Raw genomic sequence first — 23,669 nt, 5'->3', positions numbered from 1 at the left:
TGACATTTCAAGATTTCTGAAAGGGTTTAGAGGAAACACATCTCAGACGTACTCCTTTCAGTTTAGAAAGAAAACACTTGAGAAAAACTTAGGATTTGCAAATTCACTCACTGATGGCCGCGGAACGTCCATACACGGAGAAGGATCTAGTGTGTCCTGTGTGCTGTGAGGTCTTCAATGTACCTGTCACCCTACATTGCAAACACAGCTTCTGTAAAAGCTGCGTTCAGAAACACTGGGAATGTAAGGGATCAAGGCAATGTCCTGTGTGCCACCGTACAGCGAGCTCATCCAGGCCTCCAGTCAATCTGGATCTAAAGATAGCATCAGATGTCTTCAAAAAGAGGGCAGAGCAGATCATGGTCAAATCTGTGGACCGCTGCTCAATACACAATGAGGAGCTGAATCTCTTTTGTCGGAAAGATGCAGAGCTTATCTGTGCTGTATGCACGTCATCAAGGAGCCAAGCAAATCATAAGTACTGCCCGATAACCGAGGCAGCATCAGAAATAATGGGAAGGAAACCTGTATACAGAATATGGGTAGGGGAAGACCTTGTACAGTTGGAACAGAGGGACAGTTTATTTCTCTTCTAATGCAAGTTTGTACTTTCATTTTCAGTATGCATATTCACATTAGCATCCTCTCTCTGTGTGGAACATTTGAAGAACATTCTCCACATTGATGAGAAATTATTAGAGAACATCAGTTTTGAGGGGTAATATTTTAATGTTTTTTACTACTCTTTCATTGTGAATAAATCATGATTTCTGAATGGCCATGAATGGAAACTTTGCTTGTTGTAATTACTGATTTGTCTACATTCAATTAATGTATTTTGGGACATCCTGGGAAGTAAGGTTACAGAGAAAATCAGGCAAACATGCAAGGTGATCAGTGGAGGACAAATGAAACACAGTGTTACAGCTGTACCCGTGCCATAAGAAATAAGGTTGCCAATGCTCCTAGAGTTTTGTTAGCTTTTATTCAGTCAAAAAACGTATTTATTAATTTGTTTTTATTACCTAAGATAGACAGATAGATAGATAGAATTATGAGGTGTATATGATTTTGTAAAGTAGATTTAGAATCACAGAGTATAAAATATGTCATTATATTTCACTTAACTTAGGCATAATGTCTCATTTAGCACATTACAACTGTCCCGGGGGTAGTTACAACTGAACCTGGTATGGGGACAGTTGTAACAAAAGTGCTCCTTCAAACACTAATTGTAGAAAATAGGAACAATGCGTGCAGGTTGTTGGCATTTATTTTGTTAGTAGACAGATAAAGGTATCTCATGTGAAAAAAATGGTATGTTTACTCTGGTCTGTATTTGTGAAGTACAGCAAAAAGTGTTACAACTGTACTCGGTCTGCCCCTAATTGACAAAAAAGGTTGTCCTAGGTGATAAAAGTGAAAAAAATATTTTAAAAATCTAGTTTAAAACACACTTGTCAATTTCGAATGTTATCTTTGTGTCGACATTGGTTTCATTTTATTTTTGAAACAAAGCATTTTCTACAAAAAATGTATTTAAAAAGGCCTGATTTAGGTTTAGTGAACAAAAGTTTTCCAAATATTGATAATCACTTATTTTTTGAAGAATTAATCATAAAAGATTATTCTGCACTACTAGCTCTTAACATATCTTTTTTTTTTTTTTTAAAGATTTTTTTACTATCTCTGGACAGTTACACCACATAAAATGTTTTGCTTTAAGCCCCAGAGAAAAATATCAAAATGACTTTGACCTCAGTAATTGAAAACATGTTCATCATAGAAGAGGTGTATTTAAAATCATTGTTTAGTGTTAATTGCATTTGTTATTTTTGAATTAAATTAAAAGATCCATACAACAAAAATGAGCATCACATCATTGACCCTTATATGATTTGTGGGTAACAACTTTTTTATCTATATAGATGTATTTCTGATGCGTTATACTGTACATGTGTCAAATATTTCAATCAACAATTTATAACCAGTTCTCTAAGATTTGTATAGCCAATAAATGACCTTTTCATACTTTCCTCCACAGAAAGAGCTCACAACTAGGTACAATCCCTTGAAAAAGCATCTTAACAGCTTTGAAAAATTAAAGGAGAGCTTGGAAGAAGTGGAGGCATACATACAGGTATTGAACATAACTAAGCAGTATTATGTAAATAGTGCTGTTGTACTGTAGGCCTATATGTTGTATTGTGATTACATTTGGCATCTTTCTGATATATAGTACAACATAATGATTTTAAGTGTGATACTGCTTTTATGCAACATTTCTACAAACAAGACAAAATAATTTTGCATTATTATATTATCTGAGTGACTATTTGCACTTGGTGTAAATAGCAATTGCCACACAGCGTGGCTATATGCATTTAAATAGTCTAGTGGAAACACAGAAATTGACGACAAACAGCATCCACTGTGTAAAGATGGTGTGGATGTACTTTTTTCACTCTGATGACCTGGGTTCATATCTGACATTTGTCCCACTTTTTCCCATCCTCTTTCCTGTCTCCACTCTTAATAATTTCCTTTAATATTACTTATAATACTAAATAAAATTAAATATAAAGATTGATTTCCTCATAGGAATTTAGTCACAATGAAGTTCAGGGTTTACACTTAGTGCAAAGAAGATGCTTTTCGTTGCTATATACACTTAGTGCAAATAGCCTCTGCTTTATATTATAGACATTATAGACACAATATTATTTTGTTGATTTTTTCTCTTCTTCTGAGAATACTTCCATAAAAAGCCAAACTAGAATCAACCGTTAAGTGTTGCAGATCAATGCACAGATTGATAGCCTGTCTGGAACGCTGTCAAACACTGACAAAAGGAGTGATACAAACAGTGAAGCATCCCAGTGCTGTTATACTAAATATCAGCACTCTTGGAATACAGCTTGTCCAGTCAGATTAGAGTACTGAAACTAACTGTTGAATAAACATTCTATTGATCAAAAATAGCCTCTGCCTTATTTATAGACATTGTAAAGACACAATATTATTTTGTTGATTTTTTCTCTACTACTGAGAATAGTTCCATAAAAAGCCAAAGCACAATCTACCGTTAAGTGTTGCAGATCAACGCACACATTGACAACCTGTCTGAAATGCTGCGATAACAGACAAGTGGAGTGATACAAACAGTGAAGCATCCCAGTGCTGATATCAGCACCCTTGGAATGCAGCTTGTCCAATAGAGTACTGGAACTAACTAACTGTTGAATAAACTATCTATTGATCACCCAGTCCAAAATATTTAATTAAATATTTATATATATATATATATATATATATATATATATATATATATATATATATATATATATATATATATACACACACACACTACCGGTCAAAAGTTTTGAAACACTCATTCTTTATTATAAATTTTTTTTCTTCACATTTTAGAATAATAGTAAAATAATCAAAACTATGGAATAACATAAATGGAATGATGAGAATTATGTTGTGACTAAACAAAATCCAAAATAAATCAAAACTGTGTTATATTTTTGCATCTTCAAAGTAGTCACCCTTTGCCTAGAATTTGTAGACATGTACTCTTGAAATTTTCTCAAACGACTTCTTGAGGTATCACCCTGGGATGATCTTTAAACAGTATTGAAGGAGTTCCCATCTATGTTGGGCACTTATTGGCTGCTTTTCTTTATATTTGATCCAAGTCAACACTTTCAAAAACTTTTTTTTTTTTATTAAATTTTAGTTTTATAATGAAATAAATTAATATGGTGGCACAAATATATTTTTGTCTACAAAACTAATTTCAAACATTTAAGCATATGCCTTAAGATCAAAAGATTTTTAAGATCATGAGAAACATTTCAGTCAAGTGTTTCAAAACTTTTGACCAGTAGTGTGTATATATATATATATATATATATATATATATATAGTATATGCATGATTTTATGCATTGCATTGCACTGCTGCCACACGTTTGGCTGATTAGATAACTGCATGAATAAGGTGTACATGTGTTCTTAATAAAGTTGTCGGTGAGTGTATACTGTATAATAAAAAATAACTTTTTTGCACTATGTTTTGAGTTTTCCAATACATACTGTTCATTAGCTTTGTGTGAGGAACAAAAAAACATTTTAGTCATTATTCACTGAGCAGTAATAAAAAGAAGAGGTATATCAATATAATACTCACTAAGCATGTAAATATAAGAAATCATGTAGAATGGATTGATTACATATCCCTTTAATTAAAAAATTCCTACACATGCTAGTCAACTTAAAATTAAATGAATAAGTAACCACTATAATGCACAAGTATGCTAAATAATGAAAAGAGCTTTGTTTAAAAAGAAATGATCTATTTTATCTTACTATCTGTCCAGGCCCTGTCAAGTTTGATCCAGCCACAGCACATCCTAACTTGATCGTTAGTGATGAACTCACTACCATTAAATATGGTAAAAAAAAACAGCAGCTTCCAGATAACTCTGACCGCTGCATGAGTACTTGCTTCTGGCAGCTTCATTACAGGAAAGCACAGCTGGGATGTTGGTGTGGGAGACAACAAAAAGTGGTACATCGGTGTGGCAAGGGAGTCTATTAGGAGAAAAACTGCAGTTTTCCTCAACCCTACAGAGGGTTTCTGGATAATTGCGCTGAGTAATGAGGACTCATATTGGGCTCAGACCTCTCCCCAAACACGTTTGACTGTGAAAAAGAAACCACATAAAATCACAGTTAAACTGGACTACGAGAAAGGAAAGGTTTCATTTTCTAATGCTGAAGATGGCAGCAGTATTTACACATATAAAGACAAGTTTACAGACAGAATCTTTCCTTTTTTTTGTGCCACTGGGATAAAGAAAGGGAGCACACTTAGAATCTGTGCACTTTAGTGTGTCAGCTTGAACATACAGTAAAGCATTGCTTCATGGACACTTAATATGCTTTATAGGCCATATCAAAACTAGCTATCCTAAAATAAGTGTTTCCACAAAATCATATTCTCACAAAACATACTGTATATATTGATGACTTTGGTGGTATGTGGTAATTTTCAAAGATGCATTTCCTTTTGTTTATGTGTGAGTAATCTTCTAGTTATGTTGCCAGTATTCAAGTATGTGAGTGCAGTTTATGTTAAAATGTGTGTGTGTGCATGCGTATACAGGTGCATCTCAATAAATTAGAATGTCGTGGAAAAGTACATTTATTTCAGTAATTCAACTCAAATTGTGAAACTCATGTATTAAATAAATTCAATGCACACAGACTGAAGTAGTTTAAGTCTTTGGTTCTTTTAATTGTGATGATTTTGGCTCACATTTAACAAAAACCCACCAATTCACTCTCTCAAAAAATTAGAATATGGTGACATGCCAATCAGCTAATCAACTCAAAACACCTGCAAAGGTTTCCTGAGCCTTCAAAATGGTCTCTCAGTTTGGTTCACTAGGCTACACAATCATGGGGAAGACTGCTGATCTGACAGTTGTCCAGAAGACAATCATTGACACCCTTCACAAGGAGGGTAAGCCACAAACATTCATTGCCAAAGAAGCTGGCTGTTCACAGAGTGCTGTATCCAAGCATGTTAACAAAAAGTTGAGTGGAAGGAAAAAGTGTGGAAGAAAAAGATGCACAACCAACTGAGAGAACCGCAGCCTTATGATTGTCAAGCAAAATCGATTCAAGAATTTGGGTGAACTTCATAAGGAATGGACTGAGGCTGGGGTCAAGGCATCAAGAGCCACCACACACAAACGTGTCAAGGAATTTGGCTACAGTTGTCGTATTCCTCTTGTTAAGCCACTCCTGAACCACAGACAACATCAGAGGCATCTTACCTGGGCTAAGGAGAAGAAGAACTGGACTGTTGCCCAGTGTTCCAAAGTCCTCTTTTCAGATGAGAGCAAGTTTTGTATTTCATTTGGAAACCAAGGTCCTAGAGTCTGGAGGAAGGGTGGAGAAGCTCATAGCCCAAGTTGCTTGAAGTCCAGTGTTAAGTTTCCACAGTCTGTGATGATTTGGGGTGCAATGTCATCTGCTGGTGTTGGTCCATTGTGTTTTTTGAAAACCAAAGTCACTGCACCCGTTTACCAAGAAATTTTGGAGCACTTCAGGCTTCCTTCTGCTGACCAGCTTTTTAAAGATGCTGATTTCATTTTCCAGCAGGATTTGGCACTTGCCCACACTGCCAAAAGCACCAAAAGTTGGTTAAATGACCATGGTGTTGGTGTGCTTGACTGGCCAGCAAACTCACCAGACCTGAACCCCATAGAGAATCTATGGGGTATTGTCAAGAGGAAAATGAGAAACAAGAGACCAAAAAATGCAGATGAGCTGAAGGCCACTGTCAAAGAAACCTGGGCTTCCATACCACCTCAGCAGTGCCACAAACTGATCACCTCCATGCCACGCCGAATTGAGGCAGTAATTAAAGCAAAAGGAGCCCCTACCAAGTATTGAGTACATATACAATAAATTAACATACTTTCCAGAAGGCCAACAATTCACTAAAAATGTTTTTTTAATTGGTCTTATGATGTATTCTAATTTTTTGAGATAGTGAATTGGTGGGTTTTTGTTAAATGTGAGCCAAAATCATCACAATTAAAAGAACCAAAGACTTAAACTACTTCAGTCTGTGTGCATTGAATTTATTTAATACACGAGTTTCACAATTTGAGTTGAATTACTGAAATAAATGAACTTTTCCACGACATTCTAATTTATTGAGATGCACCTGTACATTATATGTAGTTTATTGGTATAATATCATTTGTTATATAGGTCAGATCATGAAGTGGTTTTTGTTTCTGTTTTCCAAAATCTCAGGTTTGATGTTATGTTTATGCATGGTTAGTTGTTCTATAAACATTATTGAACTTTTGCAGTTTATCCAAGTATGTTCTACTGAAGAAGACCCACTTCTTGCAACACTGAAAATATGAAACATGCATATACAGGAGCTAAATGGTTATTTTTGATTTAGAACATTGCAGACCTATTTTTAGTGCCAAGCATTTCAATCCCAGGGTATCATCGACGCGAGTCAACTGGAAGTCACACAGGAAAGCCACAGAAGACCCATATTCAAATACTGTACTACTACTCTACTACAAATACTGTAATACAATCAAACTAAATGTTTACATCAAACAATTATCTTAAATAATGATTAATGAATACTTTCCTTCCAAAAACCTCTAATTACCTAGCATATGCTGCCAGCGTAAGTTATTCAGATGACTGCTGCATTGTAGGTTGGCTCAACAACTGAGATAAGCTGGGGTGTGGGAGGCTGGGGTTGGATTTTGTCTTGTAGGAAAACCCACCTGCACCTGAACACAAGATAAAAGCATTGGTGCTGTAATTTCTGCTGTACCCATAGGAACCACTAAATCCAGTTACTCTCTATGAGAAGAGATTGGAGGTGCTGTAATTCTGTATCTATCTGAGAGACCACTTCAAGAGCTACTGGACCGGACTGACATCACAGCTGCACTGTATTTACAAGAAAGTCCATGCATACTGAAAACCCTAATAAGTTTACTCTATTCATTTGAGTGAGTTAACTTGTTCCCTCAACTGAATTGAGCAATGGTGTCTCCAAAACATATGTAATTAAGTTCAAATAACTTGGTGTTCTTACAGAATGAACTTGACTATTTAGGTTAACTAGATGCAAGTAGACCTAATTCAGATTTTCAATTTAAATATTGTTGTTTCTACTGTAAATCATTTTAATTTAACTGATTCAATTTCAGTCCAAATGGGACACTGATCACCCTAATGGTCACATCACATGAAACAACTATTTGCAACAAATCAACATAAACAATACTATAAAAAAACTAAAACCTCTATAAATTCTTAATTACAACTATATAAATGCCCCCATAACTTCCCTTTGACCAAGGAAACATAATTAAAGAATTCAAGCACAAAGCATTATGGGTATTACCATAGCCTAAATTTTGTACTCAAAAGTTTAAGTTATTAACACTTAAAATCTTAAGTCTATAATTTTTTAAGATAAATTAGTTCAATATTAAATGTTTAATGTTTAAAATTTCAATATTTGAGTTATGAGCCCAAAACCTGACAACTTGATATTTCCAGTACTTACAACTTTAGAGTTTACATTGCACCTGACACAATAGACGGTTACTCAATCGAAAACAATTAACAGTGGTAAAGAAGGAAAGGGGCAAACTGTTCCTAATACACAATTCTGCTTAACCTCACCATAGCATACTGTTTTGGGCCTTTAGCGGTTTTATTTAACAAAGGCAGTCTTCTTCCTTGCGTGAGGGCTAGTTTAAAAACATATCACAAGGATCAAAGGGTTAAATATTATTGCACAATCTCAAGCGGTATTGATTTCTGTAGTGCTCCTTTTAATGCACTCACCATTCAAATTCTCCACTAACTGCACCCATGGAGCTCGCAATGCCTCCAGTCTCTTATGTCCTCTTGTGGATAAGAGAAGATATACTGGACAGTATATGCAGTGGAAGCAGCTCAAAGCTCTATGGAATAACTAAGTATGGTTCAATCATTCAGAGAGAACATGGAGTAGTTTTTCTAAGATCAGGTTCCAGTAGTCTACCTAATAAGTATTAATTGCTTTGAAAGGAGTCCAATTATATATCCCTACAATGATTCTGAAAAACATAAATCTTGTAAAGGGATTTAAGACCAGCATTAGGGTGGGTCTTTTAAGCACATTGAGTCATTCAAAAAACCTCTTTTCAGTCAGATGGGACTATTAAAAAGGCTGGTCTCTTTATGTTTCATCTTTGTGATTTGCTTAACATTTAGGCATGCTAGTGCGGATCTGTATTGAACTAGACTTATCTTAGAACATATTGTCCTCAAAATCACCTAAATAGTCATGATGATTTGATAACAAAAAATGCAAAAGTAAAGCACAGAAATCTTTCTATAACTATTTTCATGTAAATAACCATTGCCTCAGTTGAGCAATTATTTAATTTAAATTCAACAGCATCAACTTAATGCAGTGTCTCCTAAAATGTCAATGTTCTTTGTCCTTTGCTTTGGTTTTCCTTTGAGTTGCCATATCTTTGAGTTTGGAGTCCAGTTTTCTCTGCAGATATGCTTTTTTATTTGGATCTATCGACTTGTCCTTCTCTCCGCTTCCAGCATAGAGCACTCCTTCTTTACTTATCCTCATTCTAGCCTGAGCTTTTGCTTTGTCTCCACATCCGTGAACCTGTAAGACAACATAATTATTTCAAACCCATTTCTCATTCAAAAAGATAATTTGTTTGTATGTCTACATGTTTTATTGTAAAATATAAATCAAGTTGTACCTCAGGTATATGGTGACTCAGACAGTATTGTCTTTTGCAGAAGATGCAGAGCTGTCCCAGTGTGAGAACACTGGCTTTGCATTTCACAAAGCCACACACTCGCTCTGCCTTAACTACAGCATCGATAAGAGTGTCAAAATCATCATCTGCCGTGGCAGCAGCAGCTATGTCCGTTGCTGCTGCTTTTATCTTAGCCTTTCCTATGGGGAAAAAAACACATAATGACTATAATATGTAATACAGAGAATCAAAGGATTTTTTTTTTCCTCCCTTTTTTTCCCCAATTTGGAATGTCAAATTCCCAATGCGCTCTAAGTCCTCGTAGAGCTGTAGTGACCCTCAATCCGGGTGCCGGACGACGAATCTCAGTTGCCTCCGCGTCTGAGACCGTCAATCCGCACATCTTATCACGTGGCTTGTTGAGCGCGTTACCGTGGAGACATAGCGCGTGTGGAGGCTTCACGCTATTCTTCGCAGCATCCACGCACAATTCACCACGTGCCCCACCAAGAGCGAGAACCACATTATAGCGACCACGAGGAGGTTACCCCATGTGATTCTACCCTCCCTAGCAACCGGGCCAATTTGGCTGCTTAGGAGACCTGGCTGGAGTCACTCGGCACGCCCTGCATTCGAACTCGCGACTCCAGGGATGGTAGTCAGCATCTTTACTTGCTGAGCTAACCAGGCCCCAGAGAATAAAAGTATTAAAAAATTCAGACGTATGACACAAAGATAATTGGGATAGAGGTCGCAAACCTTTGGACTTCTTAAAAGACTGGCCTTTGCTGGTATTGAGATCTGGCTCTGGTCTCATACTCTGCTTTTTTTTTTCTTCTCGTTTTTCCTGCTCCCGACGCATACGCTCCAAATGCAAGATTTTCAAATCAACAGTGGGCTGTGAAGGTTTCTTCTGTGATTCTTCTTCAAGTAGCTCCACAGCAGTACTTGGTTGTTTGGGCTCTTGCTCCTTCACCAGATTTTCTGGTCCTGGCAGAGTCTGGACCACAGTGATACAGCGGTTTTTCCCTTCTCCCTGGCTTTCATGCCTCAATCCCATTTCTTCAGAGATCTCATGGACCATCAGGCGCTCGTGGGAATTCAGCGAGGAAGGAAACTGTAGCTCTGTCTTGTTTGAGTCCTTCAGAAAGTTCAATATCTGCTCCTTTATAGCTTTTCTTTTATTTTGGGTCTGATCAGCATCTTTGGGTTTAGAATGGTTGGCGTATTTGTTTTGATGGGAATGAACATTGGGTTGACCCTCTCCTCTGCTTTTGTTGTCAGCACTTTTCTTATGTTCTTGATCTGCTTTCTTGGCCTGGTTCTTGGGCTTCTGTTTTGTGGATGAAATATCTTTGCTGTTGGGCTGTTTGTCTTTTGAGTCACGGTTGTAATTCTGTGGTACACAGTCTTCCAGGTATTCAAAGGCAGTCCGAACTTCCCCGTGTTCAGTTATGTAGTCCACTAAGGATTTGAGGAAATCATGGTTTCGAACAGTTTGAGAATCACACACTACTACGAGCTGGCGTCTGGCACGTGTCACAGCCACATTGATCCTTCTGTCTTCAGCAAGAAATCCAACTTCACCTTTAGGGTACATGTAATGCAATTAATACATTTTCAATCAATACTGAAATCAAATTTAAACTGTATACTCTGGCCTGTGGGATGGAATAATCCCCTGTTAAATCAGCAAAACCAAGTGTTAATTTAATGAAAGCACAAACACTGACGAACCCTTTCTGTTGGATCTGACCAATGACAACACCACTGCCTCCTTCTCTCTGCCCTGGAAGCCATCCACAGACTTGATCTCCAACTCAGTATGTTTATGGGACAGTTTCTGTCTCAAAAGATCCACCTAAAATAGACAAAATTCTTCATTTAATTTAAATGCATGATGCGGTTCATACTGAAACAGCACTGTCACACTGTTATAATGTAAAACACACTTTCTTAACACAGGCTTTGTTTTGCACCGATATATTTAAACCACTTTCTAAAGTTCTAGTAATGTTCTATAACACCTTATTAAGAAGTACTTTGAAAGAGATTTCACCTGGAGATTATAGGGTGCAATAATCGCAATGTCTCTGACTTGAACTCCAGCCTCAGTAAGAGCTTTTATATGAAGAGCCACAATGTCTACTTCTCCTGTAGAATGGAAATTCAAAAAGTATGTTAAGCATAATCAAACACTAATATATCAAAAATAATACTAAATTTAGTCACAGTCAGTATTTGTAACTGTAAATATCTGTATATCAAAATGATCTAAGAAGGTGTGCACAAAAGGTTGAGTCTGGAGCTGATAATAACCTTGATTGCCTTTAGACTGCTCATCTGTGTCCTCCATTTCATTAAGGCCACAGCCTGCAGTGTCAATGAGCAGAAGAGGAATTCTGGTCTCCTCAACATCAACAACACCAGACAGGTCTCTGCTCAGGATGCAATCAGTTATAAAAAAACAAATGACCAGATTATGGATTAAATAAGAAAAATTAAATGTGTCACGTGTCATCTTATTAACATATACAGCGATATAAGTTGTCAACAGTACCAAATAAAATGTTTCTGCACAGATTCTGCACACCTAAGCAAGTGTTTCTCCACTGAAGGGTGTGCGATCAGTTTGCCCTGGTACATCTGCTCTGAAGCCCACTGCATGATGGCACTGTTCATACGATACTGAGTAGTTAGCATTCGAACCACTGAGTCTCCGTATTTCTTAATCAGCCTCTCCATTAAACTCACAGACAGGCCTTTAGATGCAGCACTGTGAAAGAAAATATAATTTTACAATTATGGGAGTACGTTTTTAATCAATCATTCATGTGATTCAAGAAATACAATTATTAATAAGGTTAATAAACACTCACAAAAACAAATAATAATGTAGCTGCAAGCTGCAATTATGGGGCCAAGCACACCAATGTCAAACATTTTGATTAAACATAGAATTCCGGTGATGATTTTAGCCAGAATGCTGAAAAAAGACGTTTGTTTTATTACTTATAGGGTTATACAAATGCTTAACTTAACTTTTGACCAGTAGGTGTTGCTGTCACCAAATTGATAAGGTATTGTAAGGACTTGTTCACAATGCCACATATGAAGTTTCATGTCAATACACCAAAGTGTTCAAGAGATACAGCCTCAGATCTTTATTGGCATCTTGTCATTAAATTTGTTGATGTGTTACACGAGAACGGGTTGGTCTATAAAAAAGCTTTCCATTACTTGAATGTCTCTAGACATTAAGTTTGAAAAATTTAGTTTTCAAATAAATGTAAAATGGCAAACAGGAAGTATGGCCGACCATGGCAAATTTGGTATCAAGGTACTCGGCATGACCCAAGGAAGCTAACCACACAAGTCTCATGACAATAGGCCAAATTATTCAAAAGTTATAAACATTTCTTTGTATATTTTAACCACTAGGTGGCTCTGTCCCCAAACTTTTTGAGTACCTTCAAGCCCCAATAACACATACCAAATTTCATAATGATACGCCAATGTATTTGTAACATACAGCTATTTAGGCAAAATTCAAAATGGCTGACACCCAATATGGCTGACATAGGAAAATCATTCTCATGATTTTAGCCCAAACTATTCAGAAGTTATAAGACAAAATAGCCATTTTTCATATTTCTTGACCACTAGGTGGCGCTGTGCTGAAACTGTGCAGGTACCCTCAGATCATACTTGACATACAACAAGTTTCATCTCAGTACAGTAAAGCGTCAATTTTAGCGCGCTCGCCTTTGAATTCATTGATGTGGCATACGAGAATGGTTTGGTCCATCATAATAAGTGTCCCGAGATGATACACAACAAATTTGGTGCAAATCGGACATAAGGTCTAGGTCTAGGAGAAGTTCGAAAAAGTGGGTTTTTCAGAAAATTCTAAATGGTGGAAAATGTAGTGGGCGGAGCTAAAAAAAACAAAAAACGACACAACCTAAAGAGATGCGGCATGACCCAAGGAATAACAGGAAAAAATATTTTGATTCTAGGACTTATGGTTCAAATGTTATAGGCCGTAACGTGTGTGCGATTTTGAAGAGTTGGCTGCACTATAGGGTTTGAGTTACAGACCCCAAATTTGGGTCAGTTACAGCCAAACTGCACATAACTTTCCTATGTACGGTTCTATGGGCTGCCATAGACATCAACAGCAGAATAATAATAAGAAGAACACTAACAGATACAATAGGGGCTTCGCACCTTCACACCTATATTATAATATATTATATTATAAAAATGATAGATACAAATCAAATAATTCACAACAATAGGATTTTCTTTTCTTACATACCTCTGTGATTTGATGGTGGGTGGCAGCTGTTTGTAATCCCCAGCTAGTATGCACTTGCGTGCTTTGAGCAGAGCAATCCAACAGCTGCTCTCTAGAGCCTGAGCACACTCATCTATCACCACTAGGTCAAAGTGATCATTAGGAAGATGTTTCAGAGGACCATCATCAGAAGCTCCTGTATGAAACCAATAAAGCATATTTAAAATGTGGGATAAACATAAACATTTCTGGAAATAAAACAGCATGACTGCTTACTAACTTGCTAACTCACCAGTATTAGTAGCTAGAATAACATCAGCTCTCTTCAGGATTTGACTGATAGCCGTTTCCTCCCTTGACCTCAGTTCTCGCCGCAATTCCTTGATTTCCCTTCTCAGGTTGCTCCGTTGGCCTTTGTCACGGGCCTTCTTCATTTCACTCTATGTCAATACATTCATTTTTTAAATATGAATGAATTCTTACACAATTTGTAACATATTCAAATCAATGTACACTGACCTCCTACCTATAGTGTAAATGTAATCCTATGCAGATTACATTGCTAGATCTGTACTACAACAAGTTCAAAACAGCAATCTAAAAAATATATTTTAAATAAAAAATAAAAAAACAGGGAAATGAAAAATCTTACAAAAGCTTTGTCCATGTCCTTGCGAATATCAGAGATGACATTAGTGTTGTCACTGTGTGCAAGTACAGCATCCAGTGAATGTTTCTGAATTGACTCAAGCAGACGGGCTGGGTGACCCAATCTCAAAACCTTGACCTTGTTCTTTGCCAGGCGCTCCACCAAATTATCAACGGCCACATTGGAAGGAGCACAGCAAAGGACCTGTTAACATTTATGGATACCGTATAGTTTGGATATAGTTTTGGATAACATAAACCAGCAGTTTGCCACATTGATGATCCATCAAACACTGCATTTATACAACATCAAAAATGTAACTTCTTTTCTGTTTCTACTCTCATGATGTAACACCTTAATGATCCAAATCTAGAGGCACATATCTTGATTACTTTATGCAAACCTTTTGTTCTTGCTTTACTGCCTGCAGGATTACTTCAACCACTGTTGTGGTTTTGCCAGTTCCCGGTGGCCCGTGTATGATTGCAACATCTTTTTGAGAAATTGCAAAGGACACAGCCTCCTTCTGAGAATTATCTAACCCGACGTTGCTAAATTCCAATACATCTACAATAGTAGAAACACAAACGGATGATAAAAAACACTCACAAACACACAAGTCAAAATGTTATATAGCTAGGTGTCTCATAGAGTTTTTTAACATGTCACTTCATGTATATGCTTACTTTGATGTGATAATGTCCCTGGTTCTGAGTAACCAAAGAGGACACTGATCAGGTAAGACGCGGGACCACTGCTGTATCCATTTAAAGAGTTTAAGGCACTGCGAGCAGGAAATACACAAAAAGCTAATATCACTGTACATCAGCAATATCATTCGCACAATTAACAGTTAAAAAAAAAAAAAAAAGATCAAAAGAATCACTAACAATTTCTTTAAAATGACACTAGATCTATGAACTGAACTGATAACTGCACATACGTTGTCAGTCGCCTGTAGGTCACATCATTTGCCAACTTCATAAGATTATAGAGTCCATCTCTGTCCACGTTAATACCATCTTGTGTGTCATCAAAAGCCACTGTCAAGGACGTTTGAGTAACACGTGTCACTACACCTGAGCCCAGTTGAGATGACTGACCCTGACCCTCGGATTGATATAAACCTATTATATCACCTGGAAAAAGAATCAAAGTAAAACTTTTATTCAACACTTGTGATAAATGGTGAAACAGCTCTGTGGTCAGAGGTCTGAGTCATGAAGAGTTGTGTGTAAATATCACCACTGCTACTGTGCCTAAATGAGACTTGTCTACTTTGTGACAAAAACCTACATCAAGAACTCCAATGAATATGTTCTAAGATGGAATGATGTCTCACCAGGTCCAAAGGTGTTGCTGGGAAGAACTGAGGGTCCTATACTTTTCCTGGGTTCAAAAACAACTAGAAGTCTGCCATACATGCCAGTACGCTGACTTCCGACCTGAAGTTTCAGCAGGTACACTCCTTTGTTCTGTAGATTCTTGGGAGATAAATTCTCCTGCCATGCTCTGAAAATATAAACAATATTCAGTCAAGAATTCTTTTAGAATTGAATAAATAGGTAACACTTTACAATAAGGTTCCATTTGTTAACATGAACTAAAAAAATGAAAAATACTTTTACAGCATTTATTAATCTTGGTTCTTGTTAATTTCAACATACAGGATAGTAATACGTTTTTAAAAGCAAAAGTTGTATATTTTAACATTAGGTAATGCACTATGAACTAACATGAACCAACAATGAACGACTGTATTTTTATTAACTAACATTAACAACTATTAATAAATGCTGTAAACAATATATTGTTCATTGTTAGTTCATGCTACTTAATGCATTAACTAATGTTAACAAATAGAACCTTTTTGTAAAGTGTTACCGGTACATTTTGGGAAGTGGCAATGAATTGCTACAGTTATACAAGTGTGTAGATCATTGTGACAAATGCGTCAAATACCTGGTTTCTTCAACCTCAGCTTCTCTTTCTTCTTGAAGGAGCTCAATTGTTTTGGAAACGAAGTTTTCAACCTCCATACCTGCCGCATCAGCAGATGACTGAAGTCAGAAATAATTTGTCTCTGCTGGTAACTCGAGAGGTTTAGCTTGCTCAAAATAACCTAGCAATTCTTCCCTTTATCTATTAAACATTCTGGACTTTATCATTTCATAAAAGATTTTTCCTGCGTGACACAAGCGCCTAAATTATGCTGTCATGTCTGTTTATATATTACAGCGCATGCTTTGGTCCGTCTCTAAATTCAGTCCCTTTACGAACCTCAAATCCGTCGTGAGCAGAAATAGTGTAAACTATAGAAATTAAAATATATAATGAATCCAGATTGTTTTTAATAACTGAATTTTATAACTTTTATTTAACATTTTTATCCTTTCATGATAACAGCTTGAGGCGGAACGTACATCTCAGTTCTTCATGTTTTGGGAGGACTGAAATATTTGTTGTGCCGCTCATGAACAGTGAAATGTCAACGGTGAAGAGTATCATGCTGTCATGAATGAGATTTATTTTTAACGTGGCTTTGATTTGTCGTGCAATATTGTACCTGCAGTGGGATATACAAAAAACAGTGTTTACAGAATAATGGCTCGGGTGGTGAAAGTGATACGGACTCTACGGAATCACTGGAAAAAGTCCACATTTGCTGCGTGTGTGCTGTCATATGGGGGACACTGGCTGTATGGAAAGCACTGGTTAGTATTATCAACTTTGTGGACAACTTAAAAAGCACGGGTTTTCATAATCAGTGATACATCACACACCTGGAAACTGTCTCTAATTAGCAAATTGTCACTTTAACCTCAAGCAAAAAAGCCTTTTACCTGTAACTCATTTACTGTACTTTTTTTAATTTCTTGAATTAATTCTTGCACTTTTTTCACAGTGACAATGTGCTGCGACGAGAAGCCTGTATAGAGGCCAGGGTAAGGTAACTATAATAACTATCATATAATGTTTGTCATGTGTGTATACATTGTTTATGTATAAAATGATTTTATTCAAATAAATATTTGAACTTTGTACCCCAAGGTGTACTGCAGTGAAATATATTGTATCTCACGATTTCACAGGAATTTGGTCGACAATTAATTGTACCTCAGGAGCAGCTGAAGAAAGCCACAGTCATTCTGAATCCTGCTGCATGTAAAGGGTGCAGTTATGCAAATATCCCTTACTGTCACTGAAATCAATTTAGATCTTCTATAGCATTTTCATTAGATATGTCTGTGTGTTTGTGTTATGTCAAACATTGCATAAATGAAAGAAAATATTTACAGTGATATTTTGTCTGCAGAAAAGCCAATAATTTGTTTGAGAAGAATGCAGCTCCCATTTTACACTTGGCTGGTGTGGAGGTTAAAATTGTGAAGGTATCATGCTTTATTTACATGAATGCCTTGTGTACATATATTTTTTATTTAACTGTTAATTAAAAAATATTTCCTTCTTTTAAAACAGACTGATTATGAAGGCCAGGCAAAAAAGCTCATGGAATTGATGGAGCAAACAGATATGCTGATTATTGCTGGTGGTGATGGGACGCTGCAGGAAGTATTTATTTATTTTTTTTCCACTTACAGCAAATTACTTAAACTATTTCTGATACTGTAAACATTTGAAATGTTTTCACTTGTGTTTCACATAGGTTATAACTGGCCTACTGCGCAGAACTGATGAGGTACATGCTTTTAAAGAGCCCATATTATGCTAATTTACAGGTTCATAATTTTATTTTGGGGGTCCACTAGAATAGGTTTATAAGCTTTAATGTTCAAAAAACACATAATTTTTCTCATACTGTACAGCACCACTTTTCACCATCTGACTGAAACGCTCTGTTGTAGCACCTGTCTCTTTAAAGCCCCCCTTTCCGAAAATCCCAGTCTGCTCTGATTGGTCAGCTAGCCTGGTCTGTTGTGATTGGTCAAAAGCTTAGCACGTGTGTCGGAAAGGTAACGCCCTTTACCATAACCAAGTTTCAGCCCCCCGCCTCCTGAGCAGCACATTTCTGAGGCGAGCATTATGCAAATGTGTTACATAGTGACATAGCTATGTTACGGAAGTAATAGCTGGACTGCAAACCAGGCGTTTCAGGCAGTTCAGGAGCAGTGTTTTCTGTGGGTGAGAGTAACTCCCTTTTGCATGGACTTTGTAAATTTCCAGACCTTTTACATGCACAAACAGCTATATTACACACTAAAGGAAAGGTAAAATCCCAAAAAGCATAATAGGGCCTATTTAAGTGTTTTATGACTTTAGGTTATGTTTTTCATACAAAATCTGATTTTGCACTACTAATCACAGGAGACCTTCAGTAAAATATCAATCGGTTTCATTCCTCTGGGTTCCAAGAACTCTCTGAGTCAGAGTCTGCATCTAGTTTCTGACAACAAGGCACAGTAAGTCTGTCATGACAAAATCAATTGATAAACTTTAATAGAAAATTGTTCACTAAAAGTATAACGGTCTGTTGCTATCGGATGTACTTGGTTTTCAGGCACATTACGTCAGCAACCCTGTCAATTCTGAAAGGAGAAACGGTTCCATTGGATGTTCTTCAGATAAAAGTGAGTTTGACTGGCATTTTGAAATGCATTACCTGTAGAGAATACATTAAGATTTATCTGAGAAATATTTCACACTGTGTTGATTTTGTCACTTTGTTCTTAGGGCGAAAAGGAGCCAGTGTTTGCCCTGTTAGGCTTACGTTGGGGTGCTTTTAGAGATGTCGCCTCTTCTATAAGCAAGTGTGCTGCTAATCCATTTTTTTTTTTATTCCCAGCATAAATGTAGATGTGTTTTTATCTCATTGAAATTGTGATTCCCTCTTTTGTCAAGATATTGGTACCTTGGCCCCTTGAAAACAAGAGCAGCACACTGGTTTAGTACCCTTAAGGTGAGTGCAGTTGCATGCATTGTGGATGAATTGCACTTAAAGTTAAAGGGATAGTTCACCCAAAAATGAAAATTCTCTCATCATTTACTCACCCTCATGCATCCCAGATGTGTATGACTTTCTTTCTTCTGCAGAACACGAATGAAGATTTTTAAAATAATGTCTCAGCTCTGTAGGTCAATACATTGAAAGTGAATGGTGATCAGGCCTTTTGAAGCTCCAAAAAGGAGATAAAGTCAGCATAAAAGTAATCCATCAGGCTCCAGTGGTTTAATCCATGTCTTCTGAAGCGATCCAGTTGGTTTTGGGTGAGAACAGACCAAAATGTAACTCTTTTTTCACTGTACATCTTGACAGCAGTCTCTTTGGCTATCATTAATTTTCAAGCTCGATTAAACTTCCTATAGCGCCATCTAGTGCTCTGCGCATTTGTCAATCATTAGGAAGTGTAATTGAGCTTGAAATCATGAACGTGCCTAGAGAAAAAGGAGTTATATTTCGGTCTGTTCTCACTCAAAACCAACTGGATCGCTTCAGAAGACATGGATTAAACCACTGGAGTCTTATGGATTACTTTTATGCTGATTTATCTGGTCACCATTCACTTGCATTGTATGGACCTACAGAGCTGAGATATTATTCTAAAAATCATCATTTGTGTTCAGCAGAAAAAGAAAGTCATGCACATCTTAGATGGCATGAGGGTGAGTAAATGATGAAAGAACTGTTGTTTTTGGATGAACTATCTCTTTAAATAATGCTTCAGTGCCTTTAAGGAATATTCTGGGTTCAATACAAGTTCAGCTCAATCTACAGCATTTGTTGCATAATATTTATTACCTAAAAAATTTTTTTTTGACTTGCCCCTCCTTTTCTTTAAAAAAAAAAACAAATCTGGTTTACAGTGAGGCACTTACAATGGAAGTGAATGGGGCCAATCTGTAAACATTAAAATACTCACTGTTTAAAAAGTATAGTCACAAGACATAAACAACATGTGTTAACATGATTTTAGTGATAAAATCGCTTGCTAACATTTTCTGTGTAAAGTTATAGCTAGTTTTACAACTTCGTTGCCATTGTCAACAAACCCTAAAACCTTAAAATGACTGTAAAAAATTATGATTCAAACAACTTTACAGTTTAAATAATACACAAGTTTTAACAGAATTAATGTAAGTGCTTTTTTAAAATTATAAGCTTCACATTTCTGCCTTTAAACCCTCAAAATTGGCCACATTCACTTCCATTGTAAGTGTCTCACTGTAACTCAGATTTTTGTTTCTTTTAATGAAATTGAGGGACAAGTCTAAATGAATTTTACTGTCGATTGAGTTTAACGTGTATTGAACCCAGTATATTTCTTTCAAAAGGAACAGTTCAGTGGCTTTTTGCATCTTCTACACCCATATCAATGATTTTTAGATTAACCAGCATGTCTGCTCTCCTACAGGAGTGGCCACAGATTCACCAGGCCTCCCTCTCTTATTTGGCTCCTGTACCCCAACCACCTGACCTGCCCATTGAGAAGCCGCCCCGGCCAAACCTTCTCTTCCGCATCTACCGCAGACTTCAGAACTACTGGAACTCTCCTATTGAAGGTATTTTCTCAATATGTGTTTAAGCTTTGTTCTTTATTCATATTTCCGTGAATAAAATATATCATGGGAATTCTCTTAAAGCTGGTTCTGATTTACTGCTAAGCAATAAACTAGGGCAAGACTAAAGTATGTATCTGAGATCGTCTCATGTTTTATTGTCATTTTGTGTTGGTAGTGCCACCGAAAGAGCCAGAGCAATGGGAGAACAAAGACATTTCCACAGTGGAACTCTCAGTTATCACGCACAATAACAACCCTATTAAGAGGGTGAGTTATCTGAAACACTTACACAGTAGATGTTATGGGAATGATTTTAGATCTAATTGTGCTGATTTTGTGTTGTTTGCTTTCTTCAGCGTGTAGATGATTCGATGCTGATAACTCTGGAGCCAGACTCCCTCACCATTGGACAATTTGTCACTGAGGGGTGAGTGTCATTCACAACACTACCTCTTGTGCTTGAGAAAGGAAAAATGTAAAAGAAACTGTAAACTGAACAAGCTTTGTCAACCCGTTTTATCTGCTGAACGCTTATGGTCAATCGCAGCATTCAGCTATTAAATATTCTGGATAATGACCGTTGTCAATAGCAACACTGTATAACATAGCTGCTCATATAGCTGTGCTCATTTTCTCTCTTGGGCACTTAATAAAACCAATGTAACTAATTAAAGTCAGCAAAATTGTACACACAAGCACAAAAAAATAATGTCCATTTATTTATTCATTTGGTAGGTAGCTGTTTAATAAGAGGGATAATATACAGTCAGCCAGTTATTATTGCAAAATAAACACCTTCAGGGTGATACAAGGCCCCTCCATTTTGCGTTGGGGTGCTGATCACTTGCGATATGACCGGCTGAGTGTACATCCCTTAGAAAATACTCTTTAAATTAAATTAATATTTAATTTGGCATTGGAATTTCTATTACAATCTCTCAAACTCACCCCCGGCTGGGAAGCCCTGAGTCAGGAAATATGTTTATGTATGAACGATTTATGATTCATGTCATGCAGGACCAAGAAAGCAGTGGATCCAGTGCAGTCTATAGAAAATGCTTTGCATATAGAAGCCAGTGCTGCTTGTCTCAATCTGCCCAAGGTCAGTTTTTTTGGAATTTGTTAATGGACTGATTTCTTTGTAATCAACCATTGCCTGACAGTCCCGAGCTGTGATACAATTGCTTTCAACTTCTGCTGTTCTTCTCCTGTCAAGAGGAGGGTGCTGGCTATTATGACATCGACAATGAGGAATATGAGGCAATGTCTGTGGAAGTGAGATTGTTGCCACGGAAACTACGGTTCTTTTGCAGTCCACAGCGCAAAGAACAGCTTGCACAGGCTCACTGAGGACAGTGACCTGGTGTTGTCGGTTATGTAAAAGTGTGAAGAACTGCTTATCCATTGAAACTCTCTCCATGTCCTTATACTATGAGAGAAACTGAACATACCAGTTACTCCACACAGTGGAGTCAAATGAACTTGTACAGGGTTAACCAAGTAACTGCTACAGCATGTCATCTCACTTTGATGGAGAAACTGTTTGTGTTCTATGGACATTGAGTCTTTGTAAGGGTTCTTTATGAATTCAAGTAGGTTTGTGTGTGTGTGTGTGTGTGTGTGTGTGTGTGTGTGTGTTTTTGTTTGTTTGTGTTTGGTGTCATCTGACAAAAGCAGTAAATTTAAATGGTTAATAAGATAATGGAGAGTTCTTGGAAAAGGTTTATGAGAGAATGACGCTGTGGCAGATCTCTGCCTCCCCTACCAAGGAGGAAGCGGGAGCCGGGTGGACAGTTCACGGAAGACTTTTAATTACAAACAGTTCACTCAGACACAACATACAAAGTGCTGTCTAGCACACATGTGCTGGCAGACACACACAGCTCCGTGCGACACTCACACTGTTGGCTTCCAGGCCCAATTCAGAATGCACACGTTTGCGAGCTGTGTGCAAATCTCTCTCTCCCTAACTGGCGTCTCCGGCTCCTCTTTATCCCTCTCCCAGCTGATTGGGGTAACTCAGCGCCAGGCGTCCATCCTTATGGCCCAGCAACACCCTCCTTGTCACAGATGCCTTCAAGTTTTTCTTTTACAAAATGGATGAGGAGGTCATACCATAGGCACGAAGTCCAGACTGGTTTATATTAAGAAACTGTAAAGGTTATATTAAAAGGTCTTTTATCATATTATGAAGAGTGCAATGACCGCACTAGAACCTGCTTTTAAAAAAATTGAAAACATTCAACTATGCTGTAAATTCCTGCCCAGATAAGGACCAAGAATTAATGTCAATATAATTCTCTTATTATTGTTCTCATTAGTAAAGCATAGCTTTCTATGTACTTGTTAATGCTCTTTCTCCTATATTCTGTCAATTAATGCAGTGGTTGTAAAACAGTCACAAATCAACATTGCACAAAGCATGTGGTATAAAAGAAGGAACCATTTATTTCAAAATGGCAGTGAATAAGAATCACTGGCTTTAAAACAACAGACACATGCTGTTAGTTTCTATTACTGTACAGGTAGTGTAAGAAAGACAGAGGCATTTACACTAGTGCTTGGCGATAGCTGTAGAGTAAAACTCAACATTCATTTAGCCTGTTTTTGTGACAAAGAATTGGTGTAACACCTAAATAACTCACCAAAATTAATTTATCATACACAATACCAGACAATTCAACCTGTACAATTACAGTGTTACATGGCTGTTAAATATATAGTCTCCATTTATTTACAATGGGAGGACACGAAACAATGATCTTTATCCTACAAGAGGATGGTTTAAAAAAAAAAAAAAGTTCAAGATTGAATTACAGAGGAAAGGTTTCTTTCAATTTCTAAACTAAATGTAA

The 23,669-nt window shown here is 37.0% G+C and overlaps 2 protein-coding genes and 1 pseudogene across 9 annotated transcripts; 2 read left to right on the top strand and 1 right to left on the bottom strand.

The window, feature by feature from the left end:
• The first annotated feature begins 113 nt into the window (after nucleotides 1-113).
• Nucleotides 114-5,196, top strand: LOC127455862 (nuclear factor 7, brain-like; annotated as a pseudogene).
• Nucleotides 3,375-16,532, bottom strand: LOC127455883 (DNA-binding protein SMUBP-2-like). Of its 7 annotated transcripts, XR_007899755.1 has the most exons (17): nucleotides 16,258-16,532; nucleotides 15,638-15,807; nucleotides 15,239-15,434; nucleotides 14,982-15,079; nucleotides 14,699-14,862; nucleotides 14,299-14,499; nucleotides 13,939-14,086; nucleotides 13,668-13,842; nucleotides 11,940-12,122; nucleotides 11,666-11,784; nucleotides 11,406-11,500; nucleotides 11,084-11,207; nucleotides 10,106-10,933; nucleotides 9,347-9,546; nucleotides 8,421-9,246; nucleotides 8,256-8,323; nucleotides 6,654-7,348 (listed from the first exon to the last, which is right to left on the bottom strand). XR_007899755.1 is itself a non-coding variant. In XM_051724047.1 (15 exons), exons 1-15 carry the CDS (start codon nucleotides 16,332-16,334, stop codon nucleotides 9,049-9,051), a joined length of 2,976 nt encoding a protein of 991 aa, XP_051580007.1. In that variant the 5' UTR covers nucleotides 16,335-16,532; the 3' UTR covers nucleotides 6,654-9,048. The 7 variants fall into 7 exon arrangements, 2 of the variants coding, with proteins under 2 accessions (XP_051580007.1, XP_051580008.1); XR_007899752.1 differs by adding an exon at nucleotides 3,375-4,712 and having other exon boundaries at nucleotides 7,222-9,246; XR_007899753.1 differs by having other exon boundaries at nucleotides 8,256-9,246.
• A 237-nt stretch (nucleotides 16,533-16,769) lies between these two features.
• Nucleotides 16,770-22,262, top strand: LOC127455667 (acylglycerol kinase, mitochondrial-like). 2 transcript variants are annotated; one of them, XM_051723699.1, is made up of 15 exons: nucleotides 16,770-17,009; nucleotides 17,201-17,240; nucleotides 17,388-17,467; nucleotides 17,612-17,687; nucleotides 17,776-17,868; nucleotides 17,963-17,995; nucleotides 18,622-18,716; nucleotides 18,815-18,884; nucleotides 18,988-19,064; nucleotides 19,156-19,213; nucleotides 20,667-20,814; nucleotides 20,990-21,081; nucleotides 21,171-21,241; nucleotides 21,832-21,916; nucleotides 22,033-22,262. In XM_051723699.1, exons 1-15 carry the CDS (start codon nucleotides 16,900-16,902, stop codon nucleotides 22,162-22,164), a joined length of 1,260 nt encoding a protein of 419 aa, XP_051579659.1. In that variant the 5' UTR covers nucleotides 16,770-16,899; the 3' UTR covers nucleotides 22,165-22,262. The 2 variants fall into 2 exon arrangements, with proteins under 2 accessions (XP_051579659.1, XP_051579660.1); XM_051723700.1 differs by lacking the exon at nucleotides 17,388-17,467 and having other exon boundaries at nucleotides 17,201-17,245.
• The last annotated feature ends 1,407 nt before the right edge of the window (nucleotides 22,263-23,669 follow it).

Source organism: Myxocyprinus asiaticus, chromosome 18 (genome assembly GCF_019703515.2).
Source record: "Myxocyprinus asiaticus isolate MX2 ecotype Aquarium Trade chromosome 18, UBuf_Myxa_2, whole genome shotgun sequence".
NCBI lineage: Eukaryota > Metazoa > Chordata > Actinopteri > Cypriniformes > Catostomidae > Myxocyprinus > Myxocyprinus asiaticus.
The sequence above is the reverse complement of the archived record's forward strand: the minus strand, read 5'-3'. Positions and strand labels throughout refer to the sequence as shown.

Bases quoted from the DNA above. Each gene is read 5' to 3' on its own strand.
- LOC127455883 (XM_051724047.1), bottom strand. From the start codon at position 16,334: ATGGAGGTTGAAAACTTCGTTTCCAAAACAATTGAGCTCCTTCAAGAA. The intron at 15,808-16,257 runs GTATTTGACGCA...TTATATTTTCAG, and splicing joins GCTGAGGTTGAAGAAACCAG to AGCATGGCAGGAGAATTTAT. The intron at 15,435-15,637 runs GTGAGACATCAT...TTCTTTTTCCAG, and splicing joins CAGCAACACCTTTGGACCTG to GTGATATAATAGGTTTATAT.
- LOC127455667 (XM_051723699.1), top strand. From the start codon at position 16,900: ATGGCTCGGGTGGTGAAAGTGATACGGACTCTACGGAATCACTGGAAA. The intron at 17,468-17,611 runs GTGCAGTTATGC...TTTTGTCTGCAG, and splicing joins AATCCTGCTGCATGTAAAGG to AAAAGCCAATAATTTGTTTG. The intron at 21,917-22,032 runs GTCAGTTTTTTT...TCCTGTCAAGAG, and splicing joins CTTGTCTCAATCTGCCCAAG to GAGGGTGCTGGCTATTATGA.